Genomic DNA, 16,284 nt, shown 5'->3' with positions numbered 1-16,284 from the left:
TCAACATTTTTAGTTTTAGCACCAAACAAGGAAGATAGAAAAATTTTTTATAATCACCAATAGCGCGTTAAAACTGACACTTCAAGCTTTAAAACGATTTTTTATTTTTTTGTCTACGATGATTTTTCACCGACTTACGACATTATTTCTAAAACATATAGGGTTAATTTCAAAATCGTGTAACTCGGTCAAACAAAATCGTAGGAAAGTTTTTAAAAAAGCGTTTTGTAGGCGAACTGTTGTAGTTTATGGAACGTGAGTTGAATTTTTCGAAAGAAATTTATTTTATTGAGGTTTAAGTTGTCAAAAATACGTAATTTTAAGGAACAAAGCAATGTGTTCCTTTTTAAAGCATAGACCAAGAAAGATAAATAAATTTTGAAAATCTACCGGAAGCGCGTTAAAGTTGAAACTTCAAACTTTAAAACGCTTTTTTAATTTTTTTCCTACGATAATTTTTCGCCGAGTTTCAGTGGTTTGAAAATAGCTTAATTTTTAGGATTTAGAAAGTGTTCCCTATTTTTTGTTGAGTAGTGTATATAATAGATATATAGATTATAGAGACTGGTATTATGTTGTCATATTTTCCGATTCATGATTACAAGCAAGAAGATAATTAATGCGTTATAATTCGCGTAAAAAAAATTAATAAAGCTTACGGGAGACTACAAATCTTTAGACTTGGTAGTAGTTTGTGAGCTATTTATAAGACATTTTGTAATTAGACGGTTTCTTTTCCCTATAAGATTCTTAAGATTTCCAGTAGATTAGTACACGTACGTTACACGCTGTAATTTCTAAATTAATTTTTTAAAAATAGTTAAGATGTTATAACGCTCCGATCGAACAGCACCGAACGAATCTTCCAGTATAGAGAGTAAGATTGTTAACTCATCTACTTTTCATTCTTATTCTAGAGTAATTGCCGTCTATGATGTCAACCTTGCATTCACTACACCTTGACACTAATAGTACACATTTTTACCTAACCGCAATGGTCAAGTGGTCACCTGGAAATTATGTACCACTACATGATGTCATCCTTACGCCCGTGATCCAGATTACTCCTAAAACTGTTACATTTCTTCAAGAAACGAGATGAATTATTATGATAAATATAATAAAACAATTATGGCTTGACACGCATAGAAAACAAATGTTAATTTGGTACGTTTCAATATAAAGCATTCCTCTCTGTTTTGAAACGTCGCGGAACGACAGTCTCGTTGTTTCAGCGTGGAATCCATTAATATAAAAATTGCAAAACTTCTTTCGTTACATGTCCCACGTGCATGCAAACGATGGGATGCACTCTATGTAATTGGAGTCGGTAAGCGGGATACATTTAATGCGTGTACTTGTTGCTCGATCGCCAGATGTGCGATTCCCAGCGTGGCGTTTATGTGGACGTTGGAAGTGACGAGCATACGGCGTCGACCATCCCCAAACTCTGCGGCCCACGCTTAATCGATGTAAACGGCCGACGCGAGGGAGGGTGAGAGTTGGAGGTTTTCCTTCAATCGTTCGCGTTTCTACCATTAATCGTCGCAATCCATCGTAATTTACCACCTGTGAACGATCGTATTACGGGAACTGCGTCGTTCTTTGATCCGGCTTAAACCCTCAGCTAAATCGCAAAATTTGCAATCCGCGCACTTTTCTTACCGGATTTCCGCATCGGAATGCTGATCGTGTCCGTTCGATGATTCTGCGGTGTGTATAATTCGCACGTTTACCCGAGGCCAGGCGAAAGTCAAGCAATTTGGAGAAGCGGATTGTGGTTGTTCTTGCATTCTCACTTTCCTCTGTCTTCCTTGAAGAACTCTTGATTATCACGTGGTTCTTACGTCGGAAATTTCAAAATATCTGTGAGCGTATCTTCTCGTCAATATGAGCTCCAGTCTTTTATTATCTACTAACAATAAGTTGGTTTTTATAAGTTAGCTTATGAGCTGATACTTTTTTCTGTTTTTTTATTTTTTTTATTTATACCTAAAAAAGTAATTTTTATTTTTTGCTGCACACTGTGTTTGTAGACACATATACACATAGACACATAGAAAATGAATGAGACGATAAGTAAGAAAATATATTTGTCGTTTAACATCATGATTGAAGAGTTAATTTAAGATTCGTTTCTATTTAGCGAACGCTATTTACCGAAAAATGGTCCTGCTAAGAATACTTTTTGTGTCTTCAGAGAAGCGCCAAGATTAATTTCTTTGTTTTAAACGACTACAAAGCGAATTGTGTTGTAAGAAGGATAATCCAAAGATGTTATTTGCTTGCCACAAGTATCTGACGATGTTTTCGCGTGATCCCTGTTCTGTGCAAAAAGCATACTACCCCAAATATAAACGCGATTTGGTTCGGATCGCGAGAAATCCCTATTCTTCGGAGGTATCGCTTCACACCCAACGGCTTTTTGTAATCTCAGACTTTCAGTCCCGACTTACAGGAGGTATTCTCCTCTTGAATGTTTCTGTCGTACCCTCTTGCCAATGCTGTAAATTAATCGATCCGTTATGTTGACATTCGAGCCTCGTGCCGGCGCGTATGAATGGTTATATCACCTCCTTTCCACGATTTCCCTTTGCCCCCTTGCGCTTTATTTCTTTTATCATATCCGTCCGTTCGCCTTTGCAGCGTGATACCCCGGCAATTGTATCACGTCTACTCATTACCAAAACGAGTCGAATTCGCGGGATGAAGTCGAGGGGTAGTGTCGAGAGAAACAATTTAACTAATGGAACGCGCACTGTCGCCTAAGAGAGCTCGCGATTGCGTCGATTCTCGCTTCTTCACCCCATCAATTCGCGTTACAGTGAAAGGGTATTTTCTTACGCGCAATAATTAACGTCCCGATACAGATAATGCTGGTCCATAACCATCGCAAGCGCACGGAATAAGCTTAAATACAACGTTTGTACTGCCAACGCGAATACTCCGGATTTTCTATATAGCGTGTTCTTCTACTTCCACTTTCCATACGCGTGACGTTCGATGGCTGTAGTTGTTGATACGCGATTCGAATTCCTATGGATACCGATCGATGTAGAGCGCTACCAGCATTCACTCGAGTCACAACGATAGGAATGCAGGATGGGGATTTGATATAAGAGGTCGAAATAAATAGAGAAGTTATCATACAGGAAACTAGAAGATATTAAAAGCACGATTTTGTGAAGAGCTACATTTCTATTTCTGCAAATATTTGTTTTCGTCATTCTTCCTTTTTCTTACGTATTTTCTCAATTTTAAAGTTTAAGGGGTTACATCACTGTAACCCCCGAAAAAGCAGGTAATTTTCGAATGCGGATTATAGAAAATTAAACATCCGATTAAGTTGCGGTTTTGCACTTAATTTTATCATGTTGTAAACTAATAAAAACAATAATAAAGATTAAAAAAAGGATGATTCATAAACGTCATCAGAGGCCGCTGAGCTGATGGTGTTTTTTTACAGAAGGTCAAATGGTATACCTCATAACTCGATTTTGGATTATCTGAGACTAAAAAACAAAATTTTTTCATTAATTATACTGCAATGCCTAAGCATTAACGGAGCCATTTTTTAATTATTTGAAAATTCACTGAATAACAAAGTTTTGAAAAAAGATGTCGATTTTCGCGAAAAATTTTTTCACTAATTTGTTTATAAATTCTACAAAACAATTTTTTTGCAAAATCGTTCGTTAATGCTTAGAGAATATAATAACAAAGATATCTGCAAAATTTTATTGCAATCGCATCAATACAGATTGAGAAATCATAAAAAACGCATGTAAAGTTTAGAAACGGATTTTTTCTGTGTTATCGAGCATTATTTCCTCTTATTGCTAATCTACCATGCCTGCTTCATACATTGAATGCTTCTGCTTCAAATGCAGCCTTTTCGAAGTTTTGATAACTTTACAGTGATGTAACCCCTTAATATAAATAGACATTTTATAATTTTAATTGAGATGTTGCAAGATATAATTACTTTTTTAATAGTCGATAATTTTCTTATAATTTAACAATGTATTGTTTTTATTTTCTTTGTTTCTTGTATATTATACGTCTTTGCGTTATGAATAATCAATATAGCTTGAAATTCACTTTGTTGATGTATTTACATGAATATCTCTGATGAGCAATTGGCATAATTATCACGTACGTCATTTGGCTAAATTATTCGGCCCGCAGCTTACAGCAACAAGTTAGCAATGACTGACTTTCCCTTGTCGATTGTACCGCCGACAACTGCCATTTCACGCGTCTTCAGGGTGCATAATGCGTTATTAGACGGGTGGGAGACACATGCTCCATCATGAGATCGTTATCAACCAACCATCCTCCCTACTTGTTTTCCGCAAATGCCTGCTTATTATATAATCGAATACTATGGACTGGAAAAAAATAATGAAGAATACTATGAATTAGAAAAAAATCTTAATAATTTGCGAAAAAATCATATTGACGATATACAATAAGAAACACGATTAACCCTTTCGGCGGCATTGACGCCATATGGCGCGAAAAATGTATGTGTCCATGTCGGCATTGACGCCATATGGCATCCTTGATTTTTTTCGATTGATTGGGACGATCTTCATAAAACTTAGTACCCAAAAGCTTTTTGGGTCGCTGAATACGAATCCATAGTCAAAATTTCAAAATTCAAAATGACAGATCCAATATGGCGATCAAATATGATCATAAAATCAAAATTTGTTCGAAATGTTATTAAATCTGATATCTAAGGGTTTTTGGATCTGATGAATACGAATCTCAGATCACAATTCCAAAATTCAAAATGGCGGACCCAATATTGCGGTCAAAAAAACAAAATCTATCTGAGTGTTATGAAAACTGGTATCCAAGAATTTTTTCAGTCGCTGAATTTGAGGTACAAAATTGCAAAATTCAAAATGTCGAACCCAATGAAGTGGCACAAAATAAATAAAAACTTTTTTCACTGACTAAGTTTTTGGATATATCTTTCCAAAGATAGTTTGGGTTCCCAATTCTAAGATACAAATACTTGTCAGTTTTTCAATTGTTCTTAGATAGATTTGGTGTTTTGACCACCATATTGGATCCGCCATTATGAATTATGAAATTTTGTATCTCAAATTCGTATTCAGCGGCTCAAAAACCCTTTAGATACCAGTTTTTATAACAAATAGATAGATTTTGGTTTTTTGACCGCCATATTGGATCGGCCATTTTGAATTATGAAATTTTGTACCTCAAATTCATATTTCGCGAGCCAAAAAATCCCTAAATACAAGGTGTCTTTAAAATCCGATTACTTTTTTTTGGGTGCCACCAGGGGCACAAACAGTGATATTCTGTTTGCCGCTGAAGGGGTTAATAATGATTTATTAATGATTTTATTAAAATATTTCTCTTACACATTTTTACACAGTTTACAAACGAAAAAGATTTTGTATTATAATTAATACGATTCTCTCTCTCTCTTTCTCCCCCCCTCTCTCTCCCCCCTCTCTCTTGTGAAATAAGAAAAATGCTTGGAAATATTTTTCACTCTTTCAAACAAATGAATCAATAAGTTTTCTTTTGTTAAATAAAAATAGATATTTAAAAAATAGTGTTTTTTAATATTACACAGTAGGTTTGTGATACAAGATTGTGCAATCTCCAAATTTCTATCTCCACATTTAAATTCAATATGACAGTTGCGATTTGCCATTGACAAAACTAGATTTCGTCAAAATTAATGCTTTATCTTTGTCACAGCCGACTTCCAGCTGTAAAAGTAATATCGCCTAAAGCCTAAAAGTAGTATCGCCCGGAGTAAATCAGCCATTTAGCGGGCGCGACTTGCTGACTTCCGGTAGTCGCTCGCACGCTACGCCACGCGTCGTCGACGTGCGTAATGCGTTGTGCATGCGGGCGCATGACAAATGTCCCAGCACGATATCATTATCGCTCAGACTCGCACCGATCCTCCTCGTCGACAACGAGAGCTTCGCTAGGGGCGATGGCGACTAACCACCACCTCTGGACCCACCCCGACTCGCGCACCCCCTCGTTTCAACGATTTCGCTTCCCACGGAGCACTACTGTTACGTGAACCTGCTTCTAACGGGACGTAAATACGTGTACGTCGTTCAATCGATATGCGACGGCATCCGTACACCTATATGCGTGTACACGCATGTATATCTATGTCTGTGGGGAGACATTCATATCGCGGTGAAACTCAAACGCAAACCGAAGAGACGGAGTAATATCGCCACTTCCGCCTACGGCTCGCGTTGTACGTGCTATCGATGCCAAAGCGTGCGTGTGCATCGATCTTTGTCGTGATTTGGTCGGAAACTTTCATTCGGATCATGTATTGTGATCTGTTAGATATGCAAATTAATTCGGCGCTTTTATTGAACAAATTGAACGTTTATTACAAAAATATAATAAACATGTCAATCTTCGAAATATTCGCCATCATTTTCTAATTACCCACCCAGTTTCTCTAAACCATAGTATCACTACACATTTTCAGAATATGTAATGGAGAGGAAGGAGCTCATATGTAATATTTATAATATAAAATATTTCCATTTCACATCCATTTCATGTGGAGCGATATTGCTAAAATTGAAAAAAAAAATAAAAAGAATTTCTTAGTACTTTCTCCATCTATCAAGCAGCTGATAAAATTTCCTCTCGAAAAAAGTAAATAAAGCCTCAATTTCTTCAAAAAAAAGCACTGAATTAATTTGTACACCTAATAAGTTGACTAATTGAGCAAGAGTGGTAATCATCGCGTGTGAATTAGTCGTGGTTTGCGGAATTATTTGCCATCTATTACATCGCAAGATGGAATAATTTAACGTGTTCAGTAAATAATGTTCAAATAATAATGTATATAGGAAGTATCAGGAAGTAATTTAAATGTGAGTAAATTATTGCGATGAGTTATCGAAATGTAGTATATATAAATTCATTGTAATAGTTCGAATAATAATAATATCTTTCATGCACATCTTTCATACTCAGAATGATGGAGCTCGTGAAATTAGTACGTTTAATAAATTACAAACGTAAATAAATACATTTTTTTGTATATTTCCTAAACAAATGGATATTTCGAATATTAATATTAGAAGAGTATTAGAATATTAATATTAGAAAATATTATTCTCTCTCTAAACACATTTCGCTCATTAGCATCTCTCCGTTCTTATTTACGCCGACAGTATTCTAACACTAACCGTTAAGGAGTGCAAGGGGGCACGATTCGTTTTCAAGAGGAAGCAAAGCGAGAAAAAGGGGAAGAAGTCGTTAATCAATGAAAATAAACTTTCGAATTGCGTGACGACAGTTATGGCGTCCTAAGCCGGTTGGTTCTCCCTTATTTCAGCATATCGGAAATGATCACTGAATCGACTTGAGCCATCGGGTCCGTCTTCGTGGCACGCGTTCTATTTCCTTGAGATTCCATTTCTTCTTCGCGACATCCTCCCGCTGCTATCGGGTCGAATGCCAACCAACCGACCGAGAGGGGTTTCGCGCGCGTGATGTTTCCAGCGCTCGAGAGTCTCGCGAGTGCTTATATCGGATGGCAAACGCGACCACCCCTGACGCAAAGTGCCACCACCGCCACCGATACAGATCTTCTCGTTGCACTCGCGTCCAACGAAATGCGAGAAGAATACAGCGTGGCCGTGTTGCGCTCGCAGCGAGTCATACGGTTCAGTTCAGTCAGTTCGATATTGCGAGGGACGATGGTCTTAATGCATTTGGCGAGGTAGCTATGGCACGCATCACCAGGCACCCTTTCTGCAAGCTCAGCACTCCCCTCACCCTCCCTCCCTCCCTCTCGGTCTCTCGGTTTCTCCTCTTCTTCTCCTTTTTGTCCCTCTTTCTCTGTATCCCCGTGTGTCTCTCCTCATCCCCTGTCGAGAGAGTATAATGGTCCTAAAACGAAGCGGGTGAAGTCCTTGGCTTTAATCTCTTAACGGGCAAACGACAAAAAATATCAGTCGTACTCTTCTTGCGAGACGGACGGTGGCAGCGTGTTCGATTAAGAGATTACCTCATCCGCGTAGAAATCATCAGCAGGTGCCAATTAATAATAACACACGTTATTTATTAAGCGACACATAGTCGGCGCGATATGATTAATGCTTTACTTAAATATCTTCTGATTGCAGCTAAATAGATGAAGAAAGTACATTGCAAGGGACGAAACAACATGAGATCTTTCAATTTCATATCCCATTATACTGAGATTTAAATGCGTACTTTACATTTACCGTTCATTCAATTTCATGATAAGAACATAGGAGAGCAAGCTTAATTTATGATATTTGGTGTGTACAGCTATGAGTTAGCCGTAATACGCTAGTGGTACCATTTTACGGAAATGTCAAGAGGATTCGTCCTACGGTCTGCAAGCTGCTTGAATTACGTGCAGGAATTACGTAGGTGTATTTGAGAACGTAGCGACTGCCCTACTAAATGCGCTTTGGAGTTGCAATATATTAACGTCCGCGAATAAACTTTCCTTATTTGTATACTATAGAAGCTGAACGCTATCCCCCGAACATTTTTATCGAAACCTGCAAGTAGGTCACAGCGGCATTACTTTCGAACGATTTCGATAAACTATCGCGAGAAAAGGCACAATCAATATCGACAATATTTTTTCTCGATCCTGCTTTTCTTCTTAGTTTTGTCCCGAGAATTAATGAAGTATAATAATACCAAATATATGTGTACACAACACACACACACATATTGCAGATGTATGCAAAAGTTTTCATTTTCTTTTCAGCGCTCTGATATCATTATTTAAATTTCAAATAAATTCTCACTTTTTTACGTTTTTCAAGAGCTGGCATCGAAATTTGTAAAACGTCATATGTCATTTTTAACGATTTAACGATAAATGTAACTTCGAAAAACAATAGTATAGAACGCAATGAGTAATGGAAAGCTATACATATATGCTCTTTGTATTCAGCAAAGCATTTTGAAACTTGGGCTGGAAAATTTTTCCGCACGTAGCGCATTCATCTAACTTGGCACCTTCGGATTACCACTTATTCCAATCGATGTAGTATTTTAACTAAATACTTCTTTCGAGATGTAGCTGAGATACGAAGAAACTGTTTTTGCATAGGAATTTGCAATTTACCCGAAAGATGAAAGGAAAGCGTAAAAAACGAGGACAAATATTTTGATTGAATTGTATTGCACATATTATACACCTAAAGCGAAAACGTGCAAAAAAATGACTATAACTTTTGCATACACCTAATTCAATAGATTATTTGATGAATCGTGAAGTCAATCGGAGACCCAGCGTATAGTATAAATTATTATTTAACATGAAGTTTATATAATATATTACAATGCGAGCTATTGCATATTCCACGAGTGGTGCATTAGAGCAAACACTACTGGTACTTTTTAGAAAAAGTAACGGTTAGCAATCAAGCGGATAAATAAAAAAACGATGCGCGCCCGTACAAGTTACTCCCCCGTTTTGTTGCTTTCAAATTCATTCTGGTATTGCGACGACGGTTCTGGTCGGTCGGGAGCACTTAGAAAATCGATAAGCCCTGACTCGCTTGATCCGCCGTTGGCTGCTGCCAGGCCATATCTTGATTAAAATCAGTGCCGCCGCCCGGCGCTCTCCTTTTCGGCATTTCCCCGCCGGTCGCCCCGCGATGAATCCGGTTAGTCTCGTTAACGTCCTAAGTCACCGGTGTCTTCCACCGCCCCCGTTACTTTCTCTTCTATGGTCGAGATGACGGCAGGTTGTCTGGAAATACTGTGCTGGTGCTGCTTGATCGCGACGCGATAGCGGGCAACCGATCGCCAGAGTCGACCGCGTTGCATGAAAGTGAAAGCGCACGTATGCTATCTCCAGCACACCAACCGGTCTCTCATTCTGACCTGGTCAGGAATATTTCTAGCCGGCACTTATTCCGTCTATAGTAGGTATATGCAACTGTTTTAGACATTTTTTACATTTTTTCGTGCATTTTTAGATGTATAATATATACAATTCAGTCATCAAAATATTTGCCCTCGTTTTTACGATTTTCTGTCATCTTTCAGGTAAATTTTGAATTCCTTTGCGAAAAAAGTTTTTTCATGTCTTGTCAGCCGCATCTCGAAAGTACTGTCCAGTTAAAAAGTACTGCATCGATTGGAATAAGTGGTGATCCGAAGGCGTCGAGTTGGGTGAATACGCTGCGTGCGAAAAAACTTTTCAGTTTTTAACTTAAGTCTAAAATTTGTTAAATACGAAAAGTATTTTAAAAGTATTATATGGTCTTTCATTGCTCATCGCATTCATTATTGTTTTTCGAATTACATTTATCATTAAATCATGACATATGACGTTTTACAAACTTTGATGCCAGGTCTAAAAACATAAAAAAGCGAGAATTTATTTCAAGTTCAAATAATAACACCAGAGCGCTGAAAAAAAGACTAAAAGTTTTGCATACACCAACTGTAGAATGTCTCTCTTTCCGACTCAGGGAAAAGAATCGGAGATCGGTATGCGCGTGCAACGTCGATGCGGATGAAACCCATGAAAGAGAGATTGAGACCGACGCATAATGATTCCGTGGTTCGGATTTCCATATCGTAGATGCACGATGTGTACCGGTCTTCTACGGGAGATTCTAGACAATGGAAGTGTGCGTTCTCTGCGTGACGCTATAGTACGGCGCTATTGAGTGCATGCTTCTAATCGATTGCCTAATCTCTCCTCGCTATGCATTACTGCATTAAATATATATCCTCGCGTGCATTACGTCGCGCAAATGTCCTTTGTCGAAAAGTGAATCAGTCCGGTCGATCCTTCGTTGAGCACGTGACACAAAAGATCCATCGGATCCGATCGAGGTGCCGAAGACCATCGTATGATACATCGCACGTTAACGAACCTTACACTAGCGGCGGGACGTCACGCGTATATTTGTGGCGCACGCAATATGCTTCGTGCCGAGGATGCCCCAGGCCAAGGTATTCCCTCGTGATGGTCCCTAAGACGACCCTAAGATCAATGTATGTCGGGGGACTATTCGAAGGACCTATGCGCAATCCGGAAGCTGATCGACAGAGTAACGGAGAGAGGGAAATAGAGAGAGAGAGAGAGAGAGAGACATAGATGAGAGAGGGGTATCGACAAGTGGGTGCTGTTTACCGTGCTCAAATGTTGACCGAACTCCCTCGACCGTTCTAGCACCATATCCTGCTTTCAGACGAATCTCGCGGAGTACGTAGCAAGCTTTGATTCATGCGAGTAGGCCAGCCAAATGAGGCGAGTCTCGTCGCATCGACAAAGAAAACGCTCAGATTAATTCCATATTTTTTCTCCACAGAAGACGTTCAGGCAAACGTCATATTGCGGATGTGACCGAATCTGATGGCAATCCAACTTAAACTTAAGACAAAAATGATACGATTTGTTTTCCGGAATTCTTTGGCTTGAGAGAGCCTCCGGTCGTTTCTGTTTACAAAATTGAGAGTCAATCTCGTTGCTTCTACAATATGAATTTTCCTCTTTTTTTAGCAACTATCACATGCTATCACTATGATGCTATATTTTTTAGCTATCACATGCATGAATACAATTGATGCATGTATGTAACTTGGAAGCAAATAGCACTAAGCAAATATTGTTCGGCGTATTTACAGAAGATTCGATTCGAACACAATTCGAAAGAAATAATAAAATGATAGAGCTGTTAAAATTTCTTTTGTATTTTGATCACGAGTCGGAATATGAGTAAAACTGATCAAGTCGTTCAAAACTGACGATTTTATTGATAAAGAAGAAACTGAGTTTCCCGCACATGAATGTGATTCTTCATTTAATAGCTCACTATATCATCGAGCTCGTCCGAAGCCGATATTCAGCTCGAACATTGAGCGAGTTCAAAACTCCAATACAGCACACGAGCCTTTGAGTCATCTGGGAAATGACTCAATAGGCAGCAGATTTAAATTAGTCTGAAAATCATTGTTACAATCAAGTCGAAAATTCATATATTTTTCGATGAAAAAATTCACACACGCGATTTTGTAAGATATATTTAAGTTACGTTTGCAGATAGAGAGAGATATTTATTATTCTTATTATTTATTAGATTAAACATAGTAGATTGTTGCATAATTTCTGTCGTGTTTCACTTATTTTCGATGCGCAATAAATTATTATTAGATTTGTTTTTGAATTGCGCTGCTAGGTTGGTTACATACTATCTTTGTATATGCAACCAAGCATATGCATTACTTAGCAACGCAGTTAAAAACAAATCTAGTAATAATTTATTGCGCGTCGAAGCGTACGAAATACGACTGATATTATGCAAGACTCTAATATTACTTATTAGAAATATTATGAAATTACCTTAAATAATATAATATAATATTTGGTAAATCAAGGTAAGGCCGATAACAGATCTTAGCTATGCTGCATCCCGTTGACGGTTCTGCGGAAGTAGGTTGATCAAGACGTCGTTGACGTTCGTCTTTAGATGACGCGCACGCTGAGAGCTTTTATCCCTTCCTCTCTTTCTCTCTTGTCCACCCTGTTCAGACTTTCTCGCAGACATTGACGCGGACGGGGTCCTCGCGAGCGTTTCTTCGTCCAGTACCCTTCGATAGTACGGCAGTACCCTTTCGCCCACCCTCTCGGTATAGCAGCAGGATATTACCGTGATGCGACAATGAACGCAACGATCACTATCTGCTACGTGGGGGTGTCGAGTCACCCTTCCCTCATAGACGCGTGCGCGTGTCTGTGTATACGCTCCCGTGCACACGGACGAATGGGCGCGCGCGTGTGTGGACGCGACTGTGCGCCACCGACTAAACTACCCCCGACTGGTGCCTAAACCAGTTCCTCCCCTTTTATTATGGGCCGCGACGGTTATTGGATTGTACCGTGCTATTTGTTGGCTGCCACGCTAATGGATCCATAATCACCGGGACGAATTAACGCGCTACAACGACGCTAACGGGCCGCTACTTTAAATACAGAAACGCCCGCACGCCACTTATTCCACATGAGCACAACGTGGCCGCTTAAACGATAGCCGTTTGGGGAATTTTCAAATCATGATGCAAGTTTTAGTTTTATTAAGCTCGAATAGTTTCTGTAAGGATATTGAACTTTAAAGTGTATATAATAATATAGAGCATTATATTTGTCAAAATTTGTTACGAGCAAAGTAAAATCTATTAATATTGGCATTGTATTAAGAAGATTATGAATATTGAAAATACTGAAAATACTGAAAATTTGTTTCCAACTATTTTTGTATTTTATTATTATATTTTAAAATGTAATTTTAGCGAGAATATCTCGATTTTGATAGCTCTTTAATTTTCTGTCTCGTCTGTGATATTCTAAAATTATGCAATTATTACGTTAAATATTGTGAGTAATATTACGAGATCGCGTAGATATTCTCTGTCTGATGTAATAGCTGCGCTTGTGACTCCAGATACATCGTATTATTACAAATGAAGTATTCAATAAGTCCTATTATTCCTTTATTCTGTATTTCTCGGAATTACTCGAGTTAATATTGTTCATATTCAATATACCGAATTAAGGGAGTCGTTAGCGACGAGAGGAGTTTCGGTCTGTGCGAGTTCTACGGCCGGTTCCCCAAGGATTAAGGGCTAAATCCTAATCCGCTAATTTCATTCCACCTTTCCGTACCGAATCTCTACGCTATTACCCTTCGGACGTACTCAGCTAAGTATCCAAGAGCTCCGCGCTTCGGCTTTTAAACTTTCTCCTCCCCGACGCGCGCAAAACGATCGTCGTCCGGGGATGGCTCTTGAAATCCAGTCGTATAAACGCCCTCTGATCTTTACTAGCACGCGCGGTGCTGGATCTTCCGATACATATATATTTGCAGCGCTCCGGCTTTACGGACCTGTCGAGCAAATGAAATGAAATTCATGCAAATCGCGGAACCGCGCCGCGCCGCATCGGCTTCCCTTTGCGTTGTCGAGGCGGCATCGCATCGGTTTTGTATCGGGGCGGCGATGCGTCCAACCTACATTACGAGGGTGAAACGTACTTCCCTCTCAGTGTCCCGATCCGCTGTTCGTTTAGTTAAAATTCGCAAACCGACGTAGCTGTCTGCTAAGAAACATGATGCCAAGTCGAACGAGATCGCGTCGAATGATTGAGAAATATGCAATATATGTGTATCAAAAATTTATAAAACGAGATATGAATGATGGAATCTGTTGGCTATTTGAGCAGTATTTGATTATTTCTTTTAATTATCCACTTATATCAACTATTTCTATATATAATAATTATTTTCTGTAACATGAAATAACATACATTTATTAGCTTTCTTTATAAAAAGCTTTTTAATAGTTAATAATTATTTAGTATATCTTTCTAAGATAAATTGTAAGAAACAAATCTTAATAAATATAATATCTTTTTTGTTTCCAGGTTATGCCAGAAACGGACCTAATTACTATGGCAAATTAATCGGGCCTTTACAGGAATACGCGCATGGCATTAAAGGTAAAGCATATGCCGTTGATGATGCAACGATATTTATAAAGGGATTCTACTACGACGGTACCGGCCCAGATGCTTACTTTTGGGTGGGAAACAGCAGTATGCCCAGTCCAGACGGTTATATTGTACCTTATCCCGAGACTGATAAGGACAGGTAATTAGAGAGAATTCCTTATATAATATATTATAATATATATTAATATTTTTACATTTTTTATGCATCATGCACACAAATGTTATCTCACCGATTATAATTTAATCTATTGCATTCACCAGATTATTAAAGAGTTCAGCGTTTATTCAATTTGATTTTGAGATTGATTTTTAGTTAAGAATTTATTTATGCTATCGGGTAGACAAAAAATCAAAATTAAAAAAACTAAAAATTTAAAGAAACGAAGAAACAAAACAAATACGAAAATATTCATAAGTAATCCAATAAGCAGCACATGCATACGGCTCTTCTTTTGCTCTTTTCATTAACGATTGAACAATTTTATGTTGGACTGACAGTGAGAATCAGTAGATGGTAACGTTTAACGCGAAATACGGGATATATGGATATACGATGTTTTATATATACTAAACGATACTCATTGCGCGCGATTTTTCGAACGTGTGCTAAAGCGGGTAGGAAGCAACCGAGTAGAAACGTAATAAAGTGCTCGCGCAGATGAAATCCGAACGAGATTGGCGTATAATTCCCGTTTTATTAACTGCACTCTCCCGCGACTCATTCGTTCGGCCTTCCTTCTGTTTTCATCCCTGCCGCCGCTACCGCCGTCGCCATCGCCACCCTCTTTTCCGCATATACGCCGTGCGCGTTTCCCTCCGCCACGCTCACAACGGGCTCTTTGAATTTCATTTCATCCCTCGGTTACGGGTTGCCGCGCGTTCGCCTAGCATCCACTCTCTCACCACCTTCTATCATACCCTTCTTTTCGGTCTTCTGCATCCCTGACCGCACAACTTGCCTTCGTCCGCTCTCCCTCGGATCTGCCGCTTGATCGTTCGCACGAAATGCAGATTCACCAATGGTACCGTGAGGCGTGAAATCAATTGAATTCATTACAGTAAACTCTACAAGTCTATAATTTACAGAAACTTAAATATTAAGCTTATGCAAATGTTTTAGTGATGTTTCGCATGCTTTCGCTTTCTAGGTACATAATATTATAATTGTATGTAATACAATTTAGTTATCAAAATATTTGCCCTCGTGTTTTACAATATTTTGTTATCCCTAAATTTCGGGTAAATTTCGAATTCCTTTGAGAAAACAGTTTTTTCGTAAACTTTTCAGCCCAAGTCCAAAATGGTTTGCTGAACGAATAGCATACATACAAAATACGGAAAGCATATATAGCGCTTTTCATTACTTTTCATGTTTATTATTGTTTTTCAAAGTTATGTGTAAATTTAAATTATGACATATGATGTTTCAGAAATTCCGACGCCAACTCTTTAAAAACGTAAAAAACCCTAAAAAAAACCGAGAATTTATTTGAAGTTTAAATAATAATGCCGGAGCGCTGAAAAAAGACTAAAACTTTCGCATCTAATAAATAATTAATAATAAAATATGCTATAAATACATATATTTATTTATAGTTCCATAAAAATATTATAAATCGTGCCAAAACGAGTTCCATAAATTATAACGTGAATATGATAACGTGGAGTTGTGTTTAAGTTATTACATTTAAAAAATAGAAATAAAACAAAACTTTCTTTTTTATAATTTATTG

At 38.2% G+C, this 16,284-nt stretch overlaps 1 protein-coding gene across 2 annotated transcripts in view; it reads left to right on the top strand.

The window, feature by feature from the left end:
* LOC105284976 (protein Skeletor, isoforms B/C) overlaps positions 1-16,284 on the top strand; it is a 62,313-nt gene that overhangs the window by 15,474 nt on the left and 30,555 nt on the right. For both annotated transcript variants that reach the window (XM_026972903.1, XM_026972904.1), the window contains one exon: positions 14,465-14,690. In XM_026972903.1, coding sequence (XP_026828704.1) covers positions 14,465-14,690 — 226 coding nt within the window. The remainder of the gene's footprint in view (positions 1-14,464; positions 14,691-16,284) is intronic.

The sequence above is a fragment of the Ooceraea biroi genome, chromosome 10 (assembly GCF_003672135.1).
Source record: "Ooceraea biroi isolate clonal line C1 chromosome 10, Obir_v5.4, whole genome shotgun sequence".
In the NCBI taxonomy this organism is placed as follows: domain Eukaryota; kingdom Metazoa; phylum Arthropoda; class Insecta; order Hymenoptera; family Formicidae; genus Ooceraea; species Ooceraea biroi.
The sequence above is the reverse complement of the archived record's forward strand: the minus strand, read 5'-3'. Positions and strand labels throughout refer to the sequence as shown.